This window comes from Bombus pascuorum, chromosome 5, assembly GCF_905332965.1.
Source record: "Bombus pascuorum chromosome 5, iyBomPasc1.1, whole genome shotgun sequence".
In the NCBI taxonomy this organism is placed as follows: Eukaryota; Metazoa; Arthropoda; class Insecta; order Hymenoptera; family Apidae; genus Bombus; species Bombus pascuorum.
The window spans coordinates 6,188,946-6,212,323 of NC_083492.1; the positions used below are offsets into that span (position 1 = coordinate 6,188,946).

A 23,378-nucleotide genomic window follows, 5' to 3' on the forward strand; every position below is an offset into this window, starting at 1 on the left:
TTTAATGCATATGATTGTTATTAAAGTAAAGAACTATATGACTTCAACACTCTTTCATGTAAAAATAATTTTAATGGCTTCAGTCAGTATTTATTTTATCGATGGAATATTTTCATATTAAAGCACAATAAAAAGAAAAAAACATAGCAAACATGCACGTAGCGGAGTTACTTTGATAAATGGCGAAGGAAAATCGAGCAAAAAAACGCAAAATAAAAAAATATTAAACATACCGGGGTTTGTCGATTTTTGTCAATTTTATCGAGGAAAATACACAACGAGGGTCGAGATAATTTTGGAGAGCACAGTATATAGGTACGATCTTTACGGAATGTCAATACCAGCATCGGTGAACGCGGTTTAGAATCCCTTTACGTGTCGTTTAACCTATGATTTGAATCACTTCGGTTTGTACACGGACAATTTTCTGCCACTCAACGTCAGATCTGCTTACCTCCGATGGGAATCGCCGACAAAAAGGAGAGTAGGAGAAAACCGCCAAAAAGTTGTCAGCAAACTCGAAGGCGGACAAAGAGCTGGCTGTCGTTGTATACCGGTGCCTTTAAACGGCAAGATTATCATTCTTTCGATATTTATCTAGCAGTTTTTCGTCGCATTCTTCCTTCTTCTCCCACCATAAGATTTTTCCTTTTTCCTCAAACCACCTCTTTGCTCTCGTTCTAGTCCCACAGAGAACGAAATTCTAGGCCGTAGCCGCATTTTTCGGATTGACAAATAAAACGGACAATGAAATGTTCCGAGGTTTGTTCGTCAAGCAGAATAAGTCTATTTAACCGCCGTAAACCTTCCCCATTTTTCGTTTCGTTTCGTTTCCCTCCTGTTCGTGCGAGTCGAGCTTCCAAGAAGCTTTAGATTCGCCCTCTTTTCAGAAAAACCGATAAAAATCTGACGCGTGTATTTGAATGTCGTCTTCGATTCGCTCTCTTAAACAGATTTCGACCGTACGGGATATTTTGATGAATTAGCTACACGGTTATAACGTACGTACTTGGAAAAAACGGAAAAGATGTGCTTTGTATGGACTTTGACGGATTTGAAAGATTTGAAACAATAAGAAGACAACTCCGATATTCAAATTGTATTCATTGGTGGAAAAAGTAAGATATAGGAAAATTTGATATTCAAAAATGCAAGAGTTTGTTACCACGAATACAAGTCGACCGTAATTCATTTATAAGAAAAATAAAAGCTTCAAAATGTGATTTGATTTTGGGCTGGTTTTTTGTTAGTTTACTCAAATTACTGAAAAGTGGTAAAATGCCTTCTTATTGCTTCAGCCTCTTCATTTGTCTCACGCGGTTGTTCACATGATTGCGATAGTTTAATATGGATTTCTTCTTTTAGATCTATATACGATTACGTGCATGTATGCTATCGTTCAAAAAATAACAAGGCAATTCTGCTCCTCCTTCGGAAAACGTGTTTTAATTTTAAACAAGCACAAATATTTTCTAACTATGTAATGTTTTATTGAAATCTGCATGCATTCACTCACCACATTCACGAAGTCCTGGAACGTCACCGCTTGAACACGTGATTCCTTTGCTCTGATGAGGAGAATATGTCGTTTATTCGGTGGTATCTCAGCCTCCCATTCGGGACTTTTTAAAGCCGCTAAAAAATCCTCCACCGGTATCTCACCAAAACCCTCGGGATCAAACTAAGGGAAAAGATTTAATTACGTTAGAGATGTCGATTAAGCTGATTTTTTGCTGACAGATACTTGAACGTACCTTATCGAACAGTATTCGCCATTTCTGTAACCAAAAAAATAATAATATCAGAATACAATACTAAGATAACTAACTAATATGCATTGGTTAATATAATTACATTAAATATGATGTAATGTTTCTTCTAAAATATCATTTTTTATACCACTATAAAATACAGTATACATATATAATAATTAGACTGTGGATTGTTATGCAATTTCATATTTCTATGGACGTTGTTGCTAAGGAGATAAAATCTACATAGAGATTCTATCTACATGAAGATTTCTAATCGGTACTTTATTTCAGATATTTTGTATATCTATTTTTGCATATTATACACGTTTGTACGCTTTTTCCAACAAGTTTTGCATAAATGCGTAAACATACACAGTCCAATAATAATAGTAACAATAAACGTATAAATTATCGTACGTCGTTAAGAAGTTCCCGTCTATATTCGGATTCGTCGATATCGATTTCGGAAGCAAGATCGGTATGATCGGTAACATAGCCATCGTAGTGTGCGCTATTCGCCTCGCTACGTGCATATTCTTCCTCCTCCTCGACGGTACCGGCGATAGTCGGTATCGAAGCACCGCTTGCCAGTAGCATTACCACGCGTGGCACGAGGTCACCGGATAAATCTCCTCATTCCACCCTCTTTCGTCCGTTTCCTGAAACCCAACCACATTATTGCATTTCTACCGGTACAAGTGCATTATTACACATAAATTTTTACCAATTTCTATGATGGTATTCTTAACAGTAACATTGAAATAATATGAAGTTAAAAAACAATGATCAATAGCCGCTACTTTTTCAACATTTTAGACGAATTAGAACTTAAATAAGCCATGTCGTAACACTTGATACGAGTGTTTGATATATCTTATAATTATTAAGTTATTTGGATTAATAATGTTGTAATATCAACTTGTTGAGATAATTATACGATGATTATTGATTGTTCTTATACTATTCTACACATGCTTAAAATGTTGTCCTTGAAATTATCTGTACAGATACGCAACGAACTATGCACTATAATTCCGCTCGCGCGACGGTACCGTTTCCATGGCAATGCATCGTCGATAGGTCTGGCTACACACTACCTATCTACTGTATCTTGCTATTGTCCACCAAGTGCATTCAAGGTTATCGTTTCTAATTAAACGAAGCTTTCTTATCTCGTCTTATACTACGAGAAAAGTTCAATTTCGCATTTAAAAAAGTGAAAAGTTCCACGTTTTAAATATCTTTCTATCAGAAAGAGATTTTTTTCTCTTACGAAAAAATACTGTTTCATTAAAATAGAAAAATGTAATATAATAATAAATAAAATAGAAGATATTAAAAAGAGACTATTTATAATTCTATTGTCGTTATAAAATTCTAAAGATATTATACATGTCGTGTATTGTGTCCAACGAAATGTAATATAATTGTTCTTTTATTATAAATTAACGAGTTCTTAAGTAAAACGAGAAGCGTGGAGGTATTATATTTATTATTATATTTTACCACAGAAATAGGTCAGGCTATAAAGCTTCCATAATTCTATTAACGTCCCTTCCTAGGTAATCAACTTTATAGAAACATGCAATAAATAGAAAAAAAATCCTCTGTATAAAGAAGTGTCTGTCAATTACTCAAAGTAGATGGACATATAATTTATTTAGAAAAAGTGAGCAGAATAATAATTCATAAATAAATTTCAGACACATCTTGAATCTTTTTTCCAAATATGAATTATTTTTATTCGACTCTATTTATTTAATTCCACGAATTACATATTTATATTTACGTATATATATATTACATATATACGTATCATCTCACGTTGAAATTCATAACCATTAATCTGATTGAATTCAATATTATCATTTATATATATCTATCTTTGAACAAATCCAGCATATCATTACCAAACAGCGAGAGGCGATAATTAATCGTTAAAATTATCAATGCAAATTACCATTCTTTTAAACGAAATATATTCGCAATTATGGAAATAATTGCCTACTTAATAAAGTTACAACGGTTCGACGAGTTTTCGATCTAAGATCTAATACGATACGTAAACCTATAACCGCGATGCAACCGAAGCGTCCACGCGTCCGCTCGTGCCACCCCTCTAGTCACTTTCCCTTTCCGCCCCCTCTCCCGCTTAACCTCGTCTCTCACCCCCGACTCCTTTACATCCACGTTCATTCGTTACCCTCCGTTTTGGCACGGCGTCACTGAAACTCACCCACATCCACCCCTCCCTTCACCCTCCAATGTCGTCGTACCAACCCCACAAAGTCATCCTCTATTCCACTTGCTCCATCTCTTTTCCGTCCTCGTTTACCTGCCCCCCTTCTACGCCATCTTCTAAGCGCAATTACGTCTCGCCCAAGCAGATCCGTTTCCACGAGACGCTGTTAAGGTCGACGACCTTGAAGAATATCCGACGACACATCGTCATGGACGATGCTTCTTACGTATACCTCGGTGTCTTCTTACGACCAGCCCTACCTGGCGTTAGATTACCTCGAACCCTTTCGTGATGCACGAAACGCCAGGTTTACACCTTACTTCGTTTACCTTATGTATAGTTCCTATATTATATGCTATTATTTTGCGCTAACGATACTAACTAATATCGTAATAACACGTGTTAACTAATTATCGTTTCTATGTATACGTCTATATGCATGAAGGTTCGAGCAGTTGGCAATATTTTGACATCTTTATCGCGGGAAGTTTTGAAACCGTCTTATCGAGAACAGGTTGGTAATAGCATGAGCCAATATGTACTCTGTTTCAGGATGTGAATGTGTAGACTATTTCTTTGGCTGTTAACCTTTCACACGACTTCTGCGGCTATCTCAGATATATAGCACAGGCTTACTTTCACTGTTTTGTCCAGGGAATGGTTTCACACTTGATAATACGTAATACGCATGAGTGCTAATGACATTGCTTTTATAAAGAATAGAATACATTCTTCTAATGCACGAATCAATGTTTATATAATAAAGGAGCAATAATGATAGAAATATATTCGTATGGCTACTTGTATAAATGTATATACATGGTCATAACCACTATATGGGAAATCAATCGCATTGCAGGTATTGTGTTTTATTTATATATCCCTGCTTCCAATAATTAAAACAGTAAAAGTGCAATATTAGTAAGACATACCATTTACCTTTTACAACATGAAAACGATGATACTGGAGTAGGATTCCATGAGTGAGTATTCACAAACGAGGAGAAAAAGACGTTAAGTAGAAATACCGTTGGCCATAACACCATAATCTCACGGAACATTCACGTTTTAACAAAATCACTTACATCACATAGAAACGCAAATATGTTCTATATTGTTCAAAAATTCATTCTGACTATTCTATCGTTATAAGCACTGAGTCGAATTACTATGAACAATACTGACTTTGAAATGTTCGAATATTTACTACGTGGTAGCAAAAGTAACGCTTTGTTCTCCGTTTTGGCGCCACATTGGTAGTCAATCGAGATATAATCGAGAGTATGTAACATCGATAAAACAGTTTCAAAATCGATTGGAGATCACTAAAAATACAAAGAGATTTCAAAGTATTTTTAAATAATGATTTCATCAAAACATGAATATATGAAAAACAATACTCTACTGTTCCCGATTCGTATATTCACTTCGTTATGTCAACAATCGGCACAAACAAATGGTTAATGTTTTCAGCAATGCGCGAAACGTACAATTTGAAATGGAACATGGCGGTTGGACAGAAATTTTCACGTAAGATGTATATAGAGAGAAACGATGTTGACAGAGAACGTCGTTACAACGTAGGAAATACAGATGTAACCGCGGTGCGGAAAAGAAATCGGAAATCGAGCCGAATCGGCACACGTCGTTGTCACGTTAACACGAAGACGATAGTGCAGTACGTGTGATAGTGGTGGCGGTGCCACGAGTAACTGCGGCAACGTGCGCAAAGCGCGTTCGATCGATAATACAGGTTGCCGCGGACCTGCGATAGCCAATAGAAATCAGATCACATAAGACACACGCGAGGAACACGTGGAAAGTGGAAATGCGGTTGTGGTTTAACGTATCGCCAATATAACCGATGTTGTCCGCGGGAAACGCGTCACACGACTGACGAGTACTTTACCACCCTCATAGACTCCCCTTTCCACCGCCCCCTTTTTCCACCCCCTCGATTCGTTTCACCCCAGACTCGTTCGTTCAACCCCAACGTTCAAGAATATGCTGCGGATGCTTGCATCGTTATTGGCACGATACAAATTGATACCTTTTCAACAAAAGAAACTTCTCAACCTCCATATGTTCTTACTCTTTGTAACGTCAATTTCGATACATTATCGTAAATTGTGTTTCTTCAATTAGTTGTACTTTACGATGGCGTTATGTAAGATTGGTAATATGTATAAGGCACTTCCTTAATCGTTCAGTATATCTATATATAAGAATATTTTTATTGATATATATAAATAGTTATCAGGTGTTTTTGAAAATCATGTAATATTATTGAACTATGTTATTTAATCGAAGTGTTGATTATAATATCGAGTAACGTTATTGGAAAGAGTAAATAAATATTCAATATCTGTGACAGATATACTATACAGATATACTTTGTACTTAAGTGTGGAATCTAAAACTACTTCATTATGAAAACCAAGTTACAATGAAAGAAACAGACGACTACTTTGGAAATTGCAATACCAGATAAGAATAAAATCTGTATTTTGTATTTAATTATTGCATATGTGTCATTATATCTAATGTTATTTTACATATAAATTGATCGTTCTGAAATAAAAATTTATATCATAGAAATGTTCAAATATTTATAACCCTAAATAAAATATATATTTAATCCACTAACTATAAAATTATTTCCTACAATCTTTAATCGTTTAGTTTATAAAACATAACTGTATTATTTCTATTCTAAATATTAAATAATTATACTAAGTAAAGAATATTTTTTTTGGATATGTTACTTACCACATTGTGAAATGTTCCACTTAATATTTAGATTATATGATGTTAAATAGATAGTTACGAAACTTATAACATTTTATGATCTTATCTTTAATGCTATTTAAATCCCTTAATCCGTTCAGGTGGCGCTGATGTATGTGGCTGTCTGCATTTCCCTTTCACCACCACTTATTAAGGTGGAACAAAAAGTTAGGTTATGTTAGGTTAGATTTTAGTTGACACGTATTATAAATTGTAAATTTTTCAATGCAATATGGTATGAAACGAATGCGAATGAAGAACGGAAACACAGAAACGATGTCATATCTACGTGACTGGAGACAAGCATTGCGTGCTCCTCATGTCTACAGAGTTGCTAACAGTACATTTCGCATTCAGAGCCAATATTTGGCTTTAATTTTCTTATTACTGTCTATTCCTCTGTTCCTACTTGGATTCCCTTTGCTACGCGGAGTTGTACATTCGTCGTCATCGAATCAATTTTTGTCACAGTGTAGATATTACAAGTACAATAAGACATACCCTCTGTCAGCTCCAATCAAGACATCTAAGGGTATCACTTATCGCATAGCAATAGTAAGTGATCTTGACCACAATTCCAAAAGTCTAGATAAAAAAGATGTGTGGCACAGTATTATGAAAACTGGAAGTCTCTTTTGGAATCCTAGCACAAATTTTCTTTCGGTTGTTTGGGATGATAGAAACCACATGTTAACATCATCTTTAACTTTAAAAGGACGTGGCATGGAATTATCTGAACTGGTTACCTTTGATGGACATTTATTGTCTTTTGATGATCGTACAGGAATTGTATATTTTATTGAAGGAGAAGAAGTTTATCCCTGGGTTATTTTAATGGATGGTAATGGTAAAAATTCTAAAGGTAAATCACACATTTGATTTCATTAGGATCAATAAAATTCTATGTTGCATTTCAATTTCTATGATAATTTTAGGATTTAAATCTGAATGGGCAACTATTAAGGATGAGCATTTGTATGTTGGTAGTATGGGTAAAGAATGGACCAACCCTTCAGGAGTATTTGAACATAATAATCCCCTTTGGATAAAAGTAATAAATCCACGTGGTGAAGTTCAATCTGTGAATTGGATTTCAAACTATAAACGATTAAGACAAGCAGTAGATATTGAATATCCAGGTATAAAACTATATACTTTATACACAATTTAAAGAACTTTAATTTTCATTAAAAAATGTTGTATAATATTTTACATAGGCTATATGATTCATGAATCAGGAGCTTGGAGCGATATACACAAAAGTTGGTTCTTTTTACCAAGGAGATGTTGTCACCAGCGCTATAACGAAACTAAAGATGAAACTATGAGTTGCAATATCTTACTAACTGCAGATGAAAATTTTGTAGATATCAAGGTATTTTTCTATTCTTGGTTATAGATTTAATGTTTAAATTAAGGAATACAAAAACGTTAATAATATTTTATTTTCAGGTTACCAAAGTTGGTAATTTAATACCAATCAGAGGTTTCTCAAGTTTCAAATTTTTACCAGGCTCTCAGGATACGATTATCATTGCCCTTAAAACTGAAGAATATCAAGGACAGACAGCTACATATATTATGGCATTTACGATTGATGGAAACATTATGATGCCTGAGACTAAAGTGATAGATAAAAAATTCGAAGGTCTTGAATTCATATGACATTCCACTTAGGAATATTCGTACTAAATTTAATTGATGTAAATAAATGTACAGAAATTTTATAGTTCCATATTACCGTTATACATCATGTAATGACTGTGTAAACTATCTTACACAGTTCCTGTTCAGTTGAACCTCTTAGTTTACACAGTTTTACTCTATCACCAGTATTTGTTCTTTTTCAAAATGTACTTTTATTTTCATAATAATGGCAACACGTTTACTGTATACTGCTAAATGCATCAATTGTAAATATAGTGTACATACGAATGTTTAACGATACTTATTATAAAATGAAACGGAATGTTACGTATAATTGAACTTGATGAGATACAGAGATTATGAAATAGAATAAGGAATTTAATGCTTTGTTTTATACATTGACTATTACATTTGCAATAGAATAGAACGTTTCAATCTATTTTATTTCATTCCTATTTCCGTACCTCTTCTGCCTCTTAAAATTGTTATGATAAAACTTTTGTTTAATACTGTAATGCGCCTTCAGGGTCGTAATATACATAGTCTAAAATCAATATCTATATATGAAAACGCGAGGTGGTGGCAGCACCATTGCGCTCTACTGACAGATACTTTAGTCAACTTGTGGCACCGTAGGTAGAAAGCTCTGTTTAGTAAACGTCACGTTTCAATTATTTTCTTAATAGACATAAATTATTTTTTCAATCCTTTTCGCTTAGAATACTAGTGATAATGTGCAGTTTCCTATACCGATCTTTGAAACCCGAGGAAACACCGAACAAAATCTTGCACGCATTGCACTTCTATTAACATTATTTATACAGTAAAAAGGAATGTAAATTCATTAATAGAAAGAATGGCAAAAAAGCGCGTAAAGTAAATCTTAAGGACTAGAAATTCAAAATAAAGATTTCGAAGTACCGAGCGAATATTTGAATTGATTTTGCAAGTTAACATTCAAAATATTCACGACTAACTACTGCGCGAGTTTATTTTTTTCCCCATATGAAGAACATATGGGGAAATTTCCTTACATAACATCTGCAATCAGCGTGAATCTCTCAAACACATAAAACATTTACGATGCGACCGTGTAATGCCATCCAGTTCCAGTTTTTCGAAGAAGCATTCAAGATGCGATTATAATGATGATTTCTAATTTTAACATTTCCCACGCACGATGCATTTCAACGAGGAAAGTAAGCATGCAGGAAGGAAGAATATTTTGCATATTTATACACGGTGATATAGTAGTACCGCGCCTAATAGTGCCGTGACGCAAATTCGTCGACAACTGTACATATTAGTGTAGCTTCGAATTACTAAATTGTACTAATATTGAGAAGAGCATTAAAGGAGTACCGCTATCGAGCTGTTTGCCCAAGAAAAGAGGAAACATTCGTTTTGACGACCGTAGAAATGTTTCTAATTTGACGCACACGCGACATTCGCGACGAGGATATTCCTTATCGGTCCGATTTACGAAAATATAGTTGACTCAGAACAAACAAATTTCGTTCACCCGAAAAAAGAATTATGGCTAAAAAATCAGACGGTACGAAGGAGTGGAATACCGCTAGAATGGGTATTTCTCTGCTGTTGAATAACAAAACGGAGGAAGCGGAAGCCCTATTTACCGGACACCCGCATAGTTTTCACATGAAAGCAGGTCGTTGTTTTGTCTTATTCATGGTATGTAAATAATAGATCGCAACTGTTTTACTTTTAGTTAAGCTTTTATTGAAGAATAAAGGAATTAGGGAATAATTCTCTTAAGATATAAGTGTAAGGGAGAATCTTTTTAAATTAAAGTTTGTTACGTTATTGTTACGAAGACTTATTGCTAGTAACGTAAAAATAGCCTGGATAACGTATCGCGTGCTAGCTTGCACGTTTTTATTGACCGCAAACCTATTTCGAACAATCTTAATAAGAGCCCATGATGTACTCTCTCGATATAGGAACAGAAAGGGAATAATCGTTGAATAAATTTTTAGAATGCACTGATGACCTTTGAGAACGATAAGCTTCAGCAGGCTATGCTACTGCTGAAGGATATGGAAAGGGAATGCGCGAGTGACATAGGATGGTTAAAGTCTATGAAGAGTAAAGTCTTCAAAGCAGAAGAAACAGGCGTAATTATTATCTTCTAATTAAAGTTTGTTAATAAATTTTATTTGTATTAACACGTTCATTGTATACTTTAACGCAAGACTAGATTTTTATATTGTATAAGAGTTATTTGTTAGCATATACATAATGAAAGTCGGGTCAGCAGTGAACGTGATGAAACAATGTAAAAAGATTCGTAAATACAGTTAGCGAGGAAATGTTAATAGGGACATAAATATTTTAGAAGGACTACGTGAATAAATTGGAGAGGCAAATAGTTCTCGCAGACTCGCAAGTTTGTTCAGCGATATTAACGTTGCTACAACAAGAACTCACTGGTTACGTACGTGGTGGTTGGATGTTACGTAAAGCCTGGCGAGTTTATCAGCATGCACACTCACAAATCTTGCAGTTATATCAGCGCACATTTGGTTCTAATCCATCGGGTATGTAATTGTATCGAACTATTGAGGAATGTCGTCAATCTGTGCTGTGGTCAATAGCACGTGCCCAAGTCGATTATAATGCTATTTAAGTTAAATGAAAATAAGAACGATACTATTTAATATGCAATTGTATTGTAATTTCATTCCAAAGAAAAGGTGGTTGAATTAAGACAAAAGACACTGGATTCAGATCATTTTCATAAGAATATATAGATAGCAAATATTATTTTAGAAATAAGTAAATACTTGTTGAAGTCCTCTAGAAACCTTTTTGTCGTCAGAATATTTATTCTGATCTTCCGTTTGCGAGAGGAAAGATCCGAAATGATTAAAACAAGATTTAATATCAGAATGAATAAAACTAATATAAAAAGGGAAATTTTTCGTAATTTTGGTTTGAATAGGTTTCGACACAAGATGCAGCACCCCTTCGTGTAATGGCTCCTCTTACTCACTGCAAAGTCCACATAGTCCAGGTTCCTCGGAATGGTCTATACCATCTTGCAACGGTTCAACAAACAACCCGACACCGATCTCATCCCCCTCAGGTCTGCGAAGCTCTCTATCAATGTTCTTCTCGCTCACTGGCATCACGTCCGAACAACAGACACCGTAATTGTTGTTTCTTCTTACAAACATTTCTCAATCCCCGTCGTCGAACCCTTGCCTTTCTCTTTTACCTATACACGAAGTAAAATAACAGTGAATTTTGTTTTCCTTTTTGCTTTTGTTAAGCATTTACATTAGGGGTACTCTTTCAAACGACAAACAAATTTCGTGAATGACAGCACATTCTTATACTTGAATCGTTGTTTAACCCTTTCAGTGGTACTATCATTCATCTATTTTTCAGAGAATATCATTATCAATTAAAACTTATCAGGGAATATCAAATATCAAGAAAAGAAATTTTCCATGTCTTACTAAACAAACCTTACTTAATTAAATACTTACAGTTCTAAGAAGTGTTTACCGTTGAAAGAGTTAAGATCCGATTATCGATACACTGAACGAAAAGCTAAACGATGTGTGCGCATTGATGACTCAATTTTTTTGAGAATATTGTGTCTTTTTGTAACGAATTGACGCTTTCCCCTTTAATATCGACAAAAGTGGAAAAGTGACGTGTTTTGCAGCTTCGTTGAACCATCCGAGGTCTCCCGGTTGATGTCAGCCGTTAGTTTCGGTTATGGGATTTATCAACTCTGTGTCAGTTTATTGCCGCCTTCTCTTCTAAAAGTAATTCACTTTTTGGGCTTCGAGGGCGACAGAGAAGCAGGAATTACTGCGCTCATGTATGCACGGCTTAGCGAAGATATGCGTGCTCCTCTTGCCACGTGAGTCTAGAAATAATATACATATTATGTACAGGGTGACTCGTGTAACTGGACACGATATCTTTCATGAGATTGTATAGGGCTTTACGATAAATTCAAAAAGTATATTACATGATATTTTTATCAAAAATCAATACCAGGTTTACGGTACACTGTGCAAGCCATTCAAACTGCACATCGTCCTCCGCAATACAACATTCTGCTCTTTTGTAAAGTCTAAACGAGTAAAATAAATTTTGTAAATCTAAATAATTCTATCTTTCTGAAATGTATCAACGAGCGAAATATTATTCCCACTAGTATCCATAAAAATATCATGCAATATGTTTTTATGTGAAAAAGCAACATAATATGGTCCAGATGACATTACTCTCATTATAAAAGCAAAGTATTTTCGGATTTCTTTTTATGGTCATTTGTAGCAAACTCGACACTATCTATGCACGGTTCAAAACATTTTTTGTTACATTGTTAAATTGCAGAAAGATAATGGGCTGCGTTACGTGAAACGTTTTTTAATTCTGTATATATATATATATATATTCATATGTATATATATTTCGTTTATACGATGAGATATTAATATATCAATTTTCCGTCCATTTTAGCTTATCCCTACTCTGGTACCACACAATTGCACGTCCATTTTTTGCCCTTGATGGAAGCAATCTACGGGCTGGTGTAAATGCCGCGAAACAATTAATCGCAGAGTGCCATTCAGAATTTAGCAATTCGGCGCTCTTTCTATTTTTCGCTGGTCGAATAGAGAGGCTCGAGGTAAGAATGCATTTATGATTATCTCAACACTTTTCAGTCTTCTCAATATGCTGACGTTATGTACCATGAATAAATATTTTTAAAAATTACTTTGATATAACTTATCTTCTTCGCTATTAATTATTTATGATATAATTTAATATCGAATTAATTCTGTCTTACAATCTTTCTTATTTTCTTAATATTTTATTATTACTTTCGATAAGTATTATTATTTCTTAAAATCACATTAATGTAATCAACGCTTTTTGCTATTTATGATTTATAACTTACGTAGAATTAATTTCGTTTCGCAGTCAAACGTAAATGGTGCTCTGCAAGCATACGCGAAGGCTGTCGAAGCTTCGAGTCAAAGAGAGATCAAATTATTGTGCCTACACGAGGTGGCCTGGTGTCATCTGATTCGTTTAAGTTACGAAGAAGCTTACCGATCTTTAACACAATTGCATCAACAATCCAGGTGGTCGGTGAGCTTCTACGATTATTTAGCAACTGGTATAAGATATTTTTTCTCCTTATTACTTTTGCCATCTTTCATTTCGGTTACATCTTTAAATATTTCTTCTCAGTCTGTTGCGGGGCGATTGGTAAATTCGATATCGTGGCCTCGTCTTATCGAAGGGTCCACCACTGTGACAATCGAATGAGTAAAGAGACTCAACTGGGTTTGTTCGTTTTGCGTCGAACTCCTAAACTTGTGGATCTGAAAACTGGCCAGCCTTATACCGTTTTGTACTACAGACTGCTCGTGTATGAATTATTGTATTTGTGGAACGCGATGCCATCATGTTCTGTGGACTCGTTGCAAGGAATACTTTTAGGTAACAAGAAATGCATTCTTTTGAAAAATTAATTTAGAAATGATATATTATTAACGATATGATAGCATAATATTTTATATTATTACATGGTTGAATAACGTTTTATACCTATTTCTTTGTAAACTTTTAAGCCTACTAATCATTTGATAATTTATTAATAATTATTCTTTTGATAATTAAATTGATAGAATGCAAAGACAATCTTTCGGATGAACCGATGGTTGGATTGGCCAACTTGATCGAAGGAGCAGCCTATTTCTGTCTCGGTGATACTCAAGCAGCGATTGAAAGCTACAGAAATTGTCTAAAGCGTCGTTATCCGATCAACGATGCGTATGATCAACATGTTAGCGCATTTGCGCTCTACGAGCTTGGCACTGCGCTGTGCAATATCAACGTAAATGATAAACATTCGAATAAACGCTCAAATAAATTCTAAAATTAATTTCGTTTAAAATTTTATTCTTTAGGTATGAACGCTACTTTATGTATATTTCATTTCAGAATGTCGAAGAAGGAAAAATGTTCCTTTCGAGGGCGCAAAATCAGTACAAGGATTACGATTTTGAGAGCCGACTCAATGTACGAATACACACAAGCTTACACAATTTTAACTGACGAAAAATGAAAATCGAACCGTTACGTCTTCATCTGCTACAGAATTTACCTATGGAATCTAAAGTGCGATAACGATCAGGCATCGTCTTATTTTATAAAAATTCCGTCTATATCGATTTAAATCGGAAAGTTTATCTATGTACATCGACGATCGGAACTGAAGAAACTCGTTCCTGCAAGATAGTTGTTCTAGAGTACAATAAAATCGTTACAAAGGTGATCGTTCATTACTCTCTGTAATACATAGAAATCGTAATAATACCAGCTGGTTGCATTTAACTGTACGAATGCAGAAAATATCCCATTGTTAAATACGATGTATATAGATAAATTTATCCATGCTATTATCATGTGTATATACATGTATGTATATTAGAACTACATGATATGTACGAAGAGAGAAGAAACAAGGAATGCCAAGTTATAGAACACCTTTATTGTTTCTAATTGAATATAGAAGGTAATATAGAACAGTTTAATAGTCCAAGTTGTTACATTAAAAATAGACATCCCATATTTTTCTCCCTTATTCTTTATATACTTATACAAATACGCTGCAAAGACATACCTCCATAAATTAATGTTAAGAATAAATATTATACTATTGTTGCTTTACGAAGTTTCTACTGTATTTATTCTGTTACTTACGTATCTTATTAAAAAATTATTATGTATTTACAGAAATTCGTTAATATTAGACAATACGTTGTATTATATATACATATATGTTTTATTATTTTATCGATGTTACAGTTGCTAGAATAACATGTATAAAATTGTTAGTCGAATTACAACATATGATATGATTTCTATCTGAATATTTTAAAATTTTGTAATGAAACTTTCATAAGCAATGTCCATTTGTCGACTTGTACAATGTACGAGCATACTTCAAAAACGTAGATGTGTACAGTCAACTACAAAAAAGATGTATTAAATCAAATACTTTTCTGCAGAAAACTAATTGATAAAATTTATCGAGATGCGACGTATGTTATATTGCGAATAAAATTATTTCATTTAAAAACATATCTCCGTTAAATATTTATTGCGAAGATACTCTATATTTTTATAGAGTGTGCTTACCTACATAAGATGTATAGAGAAGCAGACTTCAATTTAGCTAAAAAGATAATAAGATCAATCTAGGATAGAATCGTCAATCGTGATTAATTTTTTATATTAGGAAACGATTAACAAATGTTCTTCAAATAACTGTTCCAAATATCTGAGATCTCGCTCGTCGTTTTAATCTATCTGAAGTTTGTTTTGAAATCTACTAGACGGAATTTAGCAATTAGACAAGTTGAAGGAACTTTGACAAAATTACAGGAGGTCTGTTCAGGCCCTTCAAAAGATCAAACCTGTGATTATGAGTACGATCCGATGAACGTTCGAAACACGTACTGCTGTGCAAATGGAGGAACCTGTCCAGCTGCTATATTGAATTCCTCTCGCCAATCTCCTTGGTACTGTAAATTCATCAAACCATTTGTATTTTGCATTATTACGTCGTTATTAGGTACGTCGATCTATGGTTAGCTTGCAAATTTCAAAATTTTTAATTAATCCGTAACTGGACGATTTGGAAAAGAAAGAACGTTCTACGTAGAAAGCTTCGTATCCAATTCCTTAAAAATACTTCATGTAATTCGAGATCAATTAGACGAATATTAAAAGATTTCTGTGTTGAGAGATATTTACTGTAATCTTTTCCGTTTCTAAAAAATGTACAGTTATTATATAGATCTAAATCAGAATGTAAATTCCAGTTACGAATTTGAAATGTTAATACGTTTCGCACCACGTTGTCCATATAAATTAGTAACAACATTTTCAAAATTTGATGTTAGATAATTCTTGAAAATTTTTTATTTCTCATACAGCGGAACGTATTAACGATTTTATGCTTAGCAAAATTTTAGAATAAACGAAAACTGAAATAATTTCGGATAAAATGCTTCGTGTTGAACGTTTTAGCTATGTCCGTGTCTCATTTGTGCGACAAATACTCAGCCAGTACGACCTTCAAGATAATCAGATCCGACTTGGTAAATCTGCGAACGCATTTGAATACTCTTTCGGTAATTACTGTATCGTTGTCTTGTTCAACAATTGAACGATATTAAATCACGATTTTAAACGTCGTTCACTTAGATGGAAGTAAAGAACGTAATGGAAACGCGAGACGATTTAAAGAGTAAGTTGAAAGAGGTTGGATACGTGATACCAAAAATGTCTGAGGCCATTCTCTATTTAAGAAACGAAGTGTCCGAGGGTAAAAAAGATATGGTGTATCGATTACAACAAACACGTTATTCTTTTCGGGGATAGTTATAGACATTGGTTTATTTGAAATAGGAATGGAACAGCATACGAAAGCATTGTTGAAGGCTATGTCCCCAGAAACTGTCCGAGAATTGGTGAAGAGCGAACTGCAAACGTACGACGCTGACAAAACTGGAAGGACGGATTACGCGCTCGGAACTTCAGGTTTTAAATGGAAAAAATATATTTTCTTTATTTTCAATTATTTCATTGTCTGCCTGTTACGCTGAAGATATATTATTGGATATATTGTCATAGGTGGAGCAATCCTTTCGACGAGAAAGACAGAAACGTACTCGGCTGGTGCACCGGTACTGAAACTTTTTGGGATACCAATTTGTCAGCAACAAAACACACCTCATGCTATAATTCAGGTTACCGAAAATTACTCATTAATTAATTCATTTATCGTGAAATACGATTATAAATAAAACGCTATTCCTGAAAAGGGGATAAATAATGAAATTAATATTTCCTTTGAAATACATCGATCAATTTTCATTATATAGACTAGTGTTCTTCCGGGCGAGTGTTGGGCATTTAAAGGCAGCAGTGGAAGCGTTGTTATAAAGTTACTCGGTTTTGTACATGTGTCTGGAGTAAGTCTGGAACATATTCCACAGTCGATATCTCCTACAGGGGAAACGAGCACCGCTCCAAAACAATTTTCTATTCTGGTAAATTTCGGAAATTTAATGTACCGTAATATAGAATATCGTAAACGAGACAGATATACGTTGCATATTTTCAGGGTTTAACCAGCGTAGATGATACAAATTCTTTCTTTTTTGGTGAATTCACGTACGATAACACTGGTCCTCCTGTACAATACTTTGAAGTTCAGGTAAAGTAAAGTTTATCGATATACATTTTATAAAACATATATTATCAGTTGTAATTTACAGAACAAACCAAAGAAAGCATACGAAATAATTGAATTAAAGGTTCATTCCAATAGTGGTAACAATGAATATACCTGCATCTACAGAATAAGGGTTCACGGTACCCTAAGTAAAAAGAGTAGGTAATTTTCCTTTAAATAATTATTTAATGATCGAAAGAAGAAATTTTGGGATGGTATTTGCGACCAAAGGGACTTGGCTAGATGAGAATTCCGAGAGATTATCGACATAGTGTAATTGTTAATATAATATCGATTTGGATAAGATTTTCGTATGTAAGGTATTATATATACTTTATTATATAGTAAATAAAGACATATATAATTTTCATATTGTTATCTTTCTTCTTTTTCCCATTTTTAACGAAATAGAGTTTAATTCTAATAATTTAATTAATTAATAAGAGTTAATAACTGTGAGATAAATATAACGTACAAATACTGTTTTGATCATAAACTGGCATTCAAAATATGTACATTAAAACAATTTTAAATCGAAAACTAATACCACATGAGTATGAAGCGTGAATTTAGTTTTACCTGGTAAGAAATATTAAAATTATAGAAATGATTACTGTAATAAATTGCGTGAGGCATCAATTTACAATAAAAATTTAAAAATTATTAAATCGATGCCGGTGCTATTGGAGAAAAAAGAGCCATTTTTTGTTACTACTATAACCAGTAACTTTACTTGTTTAACTCGAGAGAAATTAAAAAGGAACCTGACTTCTAAGTAAGCATTAAATAAAAATTTTAAATATCGGATACAGTGCTGTAGGTGTTATTCAAGAAAAAAGAATATTTAATACAAGAACATTTATTTTTTAATACCGTAACTTATTTCACAGTAACGTTAACGGCTGCCGTTTGGCTTTCTTTCCCTTTCTGTTCAAACTAATTGATAGTCGAAAACTAGTATCAAAGAAGTGTGAATTTAGTCTTAGTTTGTAGAAACTACTAAAATGATAAAAATGGATATCGCATTAAATCGTAAAAGACACGAATTTACGATAAAAATTAAGGAATAGTTCAATTTGATTTTGTTGTAATGGGAAAACCGTCTTATGCTATGTCAACAAATCGTTACCGTTTGATTATAATCCCTCCACCCCGCACCCTGTCAAGTTATATAAGGAACACGCAAGTCGCGCGCGAGTTCTTTCCTGCTTGAGCTCCCGAAGAGTGAACGTCGAAGAAGAATTTGAATATAAGGTAAATAAAGAAAAAACCAAACAATAACATTGCAACTAGTAATTTATAACGTCTATGCCATTAATTTACAACACTTAAATAATTAATTTATAACATTTAAGCCACTAATTTATAACATATAAGCTATTAATTTATAACATTCAATCCATTAATTTATAACATTTAAGCTACTAATTTATATCATTTATGATATTAATTTACAACATTTAAGCTATTAATTTACAACATCTAAGCTATTATTTGCAACATTTAATCTGTTATTTTATGCATGTAAGCTATTAATTTACAACATTTAAACTATTAATTTATAGCATTTAAGCCATCGATCTAAAACAATTACTCCATTAATTTTTAAGAAATACAGCAATAATTTATAACCATATCCTCCCGTTAATTCAAAGTAATTATGCTCTTAATTTATAACACTTGTACAACTAATCGAAAGCAACTCTACATTCACTGATTTAAATGAATACTGCTTAAAAACTGTTTATGTAAATGGGACCCGAGCGTAGTTACCTCCTCGTGGTGGGTCCCGGTAATTGGTATCGTTTTCCAAATAATAATACACCAACTACTATCTTAAATATTAGTATTATTATTTGAAAAACGATATCAAGCTAAAAACTACTTGAATATAGTCTGGTCTTGATCATCCAAAATAGTTTGGGTGATCTAGACTGGACTAAGGCCCCCCCGCGGGGGCACCGAGGGACATCGTGGGACAACGTGGGACATCGTGGGACACCATGGGACAACGTGGGATGCGTGCGTTTTAGCCTTAATTAATCATAAGATAGATACCTATGTTATGTGCTCTGGAAGCTCATTCCGTACAAAGATACTTATCCATCTTGGAACGAAAAATACAGATCTCGTCTCTCTTGATCCCCTCGCTTACCACACTTGAAACATTGTACCCGCAATTTATCGATTCCCGATCTCTCAGTTCTTTCAAACCGTTGCGCGACGTACTCGCTCGAGCGTATCCCGGGTACGTGCGGGTCAACTTGCACTGGACAACTCTTTGGATTCATAGCTTTCCCAAAGACACCTTTTGTCTCGACGACTGCTCGTCGTTTGCCTCGAATCGCGGGCGTTGTCATCACGCTGGTGATACTTGTGAATCTGTTGACGATTGAGTCGCGGCTCCGCAATGCTGTCCGATTGGTACTTCGGTACTTGGACAGGGACCTGCATTTCACGTCCTCCGTAATTCTGATCGAACCCGTGGGGGTGGACCCCACTGTGCTGTTGGGGCCTTGCCTTTGTAATACTGTTCAGCGGTCCCTCCCCGAGTTCAACATGTTCAGTTGGAGTGTGTTAAAACGCAGTCCCATTTGCTGGTCACTGGTATCATCGTTAAGTACCATCGACCGTGATCACGCTGGTGATACCTGTAAATCTGTTGACGATTGAGTCGCGGGTCCGCGATGCTGTCCGATTGGTACTTCGGTACTTGGACAGGGACCTGCATTTCACGTCCTCCGTAATTTTGATCGAACCCGTGGGGGTGGACCCCACTGTGCTGTTGGGGCTTTGCCTTTGTAATACTGTTCAGCGGTCCCTCCCAGAGTTCAACATGTTCCGTTGGAGTGTGTTAAATCGCAGGCCCATTTGCTGGTCACTGGTATCATCGTTAAGTTCCATCGACCGTGATCACGCTGGTGATACCTGTAAATCTGTTGACGATTGAGTCGCGGGTCCGCAATGCTGTCCGATTGGTACTTCGGTACTTGGACAGGGACCTGCATTTCACGTCCTCCGTAATTTTGATCGAACCCGTGGGGGTGGACCCCACTGTGCTGTTGGGGCTTTGCCTTTGTAATACTGTTCAGCGGTCCCTCCCGGAGTTCAACATGTTCCGTTGGAGTGTGATAAATCGCAGTCCCATTTTCTGGTCACTGGTATCATCGGTAAGTGCCATCGACCGTGATAAGATCCAAACGACGTGACAGGAATCGGGCGAAGGTCAGTGCTTGGGTTAGGCTGAACCTTAGGGTTATCTGGTGCACGGGGGTACGTCGCGTAGGTTTGTTAGTTCTTTCGAGAGATCGCGTTTTCTTTCATAGTCTGATTGTTGGAGCTCTTTTTCCATAGTAGCCTCATTTCTTTTCTTTCGTTCCAAGTTAGACAAATGTATCTTTGATACGGAATGTAGCCTATAGGGTTGCGAATTATTGTATGATGTTTGTACTGATCGATGTAATCGTTGTGTGTTAGATAGATATTGCGTCGTGTAAGCTTTGTTTTACGTTTGTAGAGATTCGTGTAACCGCTGCGTTGGAGATATATGTTTCGCAGTTAGGCTACGAAACAGCTATCTCTTTACGCAGGCCCATGATCACGTAGAGTCAGAACTCGACATTCCTGCCAGCAGGTTGAACGTCGAGACCGATGCATAATGTTAAATAAATCATGGGCGGGTCTCGTGCGTAGTCACCTCCACGTGGTGAGACCTGGTAATTGGCATCGTTTTCCAAAAATTAATCAGTTGATTAACCTTTGGAAAACGATACCAAGCTAAGAACTACGCATCAGTCCAGTTTGGGTCACCAAAAGCCGCCAAAAGAATTTTGGATGATTTAGACTAGACTGCACCGTGGGACACCGTGGGACGTCGTTGGACGACGTGGGACAACGTGGGACAACGTGGGATGCGTGCGTTTTAGCCTTAATTAATCATAAGATAGATACCTATGTTAGGTGCATTGTAAGCTCATTCCGTACAAAGATACATATCCATCTTGGAACGAAAAATATAAATCTCGTCGCTCTTGATTAACATCGTTTGATTAACATCCCCCCCACACCTTGTCAAGTTATATAAGGAACACGCAAGTCGCGCGCGAGTTCTTTCCTGCTTGAGCTCCCGAAGAGTGAACGTCGAAGAAGAATTTGAATATAAGGTAAATAAAGAAAAAGCCAAACAATAACATTGCAACTAGTAATTTATAACGTCTATGCCATTAATTTACAACACTTAAATAATTAATTTATAACATTCAAGCCATTAATTTGTAACATTTAAGCTATTAATTTATAACGTTTAAGCTATTAATTTACAACATTCAAGCTATTATTTACAACATTTAATCTGTTATTTTATGCTTTTAAGCTATTAATTTACAACATTTAAACTATTAATATATAGCATTTAAACTGTTATTTTATACAGGTAAGCCATGAATTTCTAACATATAAGCCATTAATCTAAAACAATTACCCCATTAATTCTTAACTATGATTCTTAACTATAATTTATAACCATATCCTCCCACTAATTCAAAGTAATTATGCTCTTAATTTATAACAGTTGTACCATTAATTGGTAGCAACTCTACATTTATTGATTTAAATGAATACCATCACTTCGTTGTGAGTAAATTAATGATTTATTTCGTTTTATTTAATATTTACGAAATCTTTCAAGACCCTGAAGTGCTGTTGTATTTCTATGTAGTATTATTTTTTAATTTTAAATTCTATAGTATTTAATTTCTCATTTCACAATTTTATATAAAACTAGTAGTAACGCAGAGTGTACCTATTGAGTGTCTACGGATGGAATGTAATTTTCCATGTCTGCTCAAAACCAAGGAACCAGCACCGTATTCGTGGAACGAAGGAAGCAAAAGTGCAATTTAATCGAAGGCAGCGACAACTCGCCATTCATCCATACGCACTACAATTGGTATCTTGCATGGTTTCGTTTCTTCGATGATAAGTTCAATATTCAAGTATGATTATGCAAATCCACGTACTACAACCATTCTACTTAATAAATTTCAATACACGCTACTTCTTTGATATAAAATAATTTGACATCTCTGCTTCCAATGCTTAAAAACTGTTTATGTAAATGGGACCCGAGCGTAGTTACCTCCTCGTGGTGGGTCCCGGTAATTGGTATCGTTTTCCACATAATAATACACCAACTACTATCTTAAATATTAGTATTATTATTTGAAAAACGATATCAAGCTAAAAACTACTTGAATATAGTCTGGTCTTGATCATCCAAAATAGTTTGGGTGATCTAGACTGGACTAATACCCCCCCGCGGGGGCACCGGGGGACATCGTGGGACATCGTGGGACATCGTGGGACACCATAGGACACCGTGGGATGCGTGCGTTTTAGCTTTAATTAATCATAAGATGGATACCTATGTTATGTGCATTGCAAGCTCATTCCGTACAAAGATACTTATCCATCTTGGAACGAAAAATATAAATCTCGTCTCTCTTGATTCCCTCGCTTACCACATTGGAAAAATTGTTCCCGCGATTTATCGGTTCGCGATCGCACAGTTCTTTCAAACTGCGGCGTGGCGTACTCGCTCGAGCGTATCTCGGGTCAACGTGCACTGGACAACTCTTTGGATTCATAG

General features: G+C 35.1%; 3 protein-coding genes across 4 annotated transcripts in view; 2 read left to right on the top strand and 1 right to left on the bottom strand.

Moving 5' to 3' along the window:
• Window positions 1-6,854, bottom strand: part of LOC132907363 (protein rhomboid) — a 500,462-nt gene extending 493,608 nt beyond the window's left edge. The window contains exons 1-4 of one of the 2 annotated variants that reach the window (XM_060960390.1): window positions 6,766-6,854; window positions 2,172-2,413; window positions 1,755-1,778; window positions 1,517-1,681 (exon numbers count right to left, since the gene is read on the bottom strand). In XM_060960390.1, the coding sequence (XP_060816373.1) occupies window positions 1,517-1,681; window positions 1,755-1,778; window positions 2,172-2,351 (369 nt within the window). In that variant the 5' untranslated portion in view covers window positions 2,352-2,413; window positions 6,766-6,854. Of the gene's footprint in view, window positions 1-1,516; window positions 1,682-1,754; window positions 1,779-2,171; window positions 2,414-4,935; window positions 6,121-6,765 lie in introns of those variants that run through there. The other variant, XM_060960389.1, reaches the window with a different exon arrangement.
• A 28-nt stretch (window positions 6,855-6,882) lies between these two features.
• Window positions 6,883-8,869, top strand: LOC132907364 (apyrase). The gene is made up of 4 exons (XM_060960392.1): window positions 6,883-7,645; window positions 7,719-7,922; window positions 8,001-8,158; window positions 8,236-8,869. The coding sequence occupies exons 1-4, from the start codon at window positions 7,009-7,011 to the stop codon at window positions 8,446-8,448; spliced, it is 1,212 nt and encodes a 403-aa protein (XP_060816375.1). The 5' UTR covers window positions 6,883-7,008; the 3' UTR covers window positions 8,449-8,869.
• Window positions 8,870-8,995: 126 nt separating this feature from the next.
• LOC132907365 (tetratricopeptide repeat protein 39C-like) lies at window positions 8,996-18,099 on the top strand. Its single transcript, XM_060960393.1, has 16 exons — window positions 8,996-10,122; window positions 10,428-10,565; window positions 10,787-10,988; window positions 11,393-11,600; window positions 12,125-12,325; window positions 12,934-13,102; window positions 13,399-13,597; window positions 13,672-13,923; window positions 15,887-16,063; window positions 16,522-16,625; window positions 16,699-16,819; window positions 16,903-17,034; window positions 17,128-17,243; window positions 17,379-17,546; window positions 17,621-17,713; window positions 17,775-18,099. Exons 1-16 carry the CDS (start codon window positions 9,967-9,969, stop codon window positions 17,895-17,897), a joined length of 2,559 nt encoding a protein of 852 aa, XP_060816376.1. The 5' UTR covers window positions 8,996-9,966; the 3' UTR covers window positions 17,898-18,099.
• Window positions 18,100-23,378: the final 5,279 nt, after the last annotated feature.

Bases quoted from the DNA above. Each gene is read 5' to 3' on its own strand.
- LOC132907364 (XM_060960392.1), top strand. From the start codon at position 7,009: ATGCAATATGGTATGAAACGAATGCGAATGAAGAACGGAAACACAGAA. The intron at 7,646-7,718 runs GTAAATCACACA...TGATAATTTTAG, and splicing joins TAATGGTAAAAATTCTAAAG to GATTTAAATCTGAATGGGCA. The intron at 7,923-8,000 runs GTATAAAACTAT...TATTTTACATAG, and splicing joins AGTAGATATTGAATATCCAG to GCTATATGATTCATGAATCA.
- LOC132907365 (XM_060960393.1), top strand. From the start codon at position 9,967: ATGGCTAAAAAATCAGACGGTACGAAGGAGTGGAATACCGCTAGAATG. The intron at 16,820-16,902 runs GTAAAAAAGATA...TATTTGAAATAG, and splicing joins AAGAAACGAAGTGTCCGAGG to GAATGGAACAGCATACGAAA. The intron at 17,714-17,774 runs GTAAAGTAAAGT...TGTAATTTACAG, and splicing joins TACAATACTTTGAAGTTCAG to AACAAACCAAAGAAAGCATA.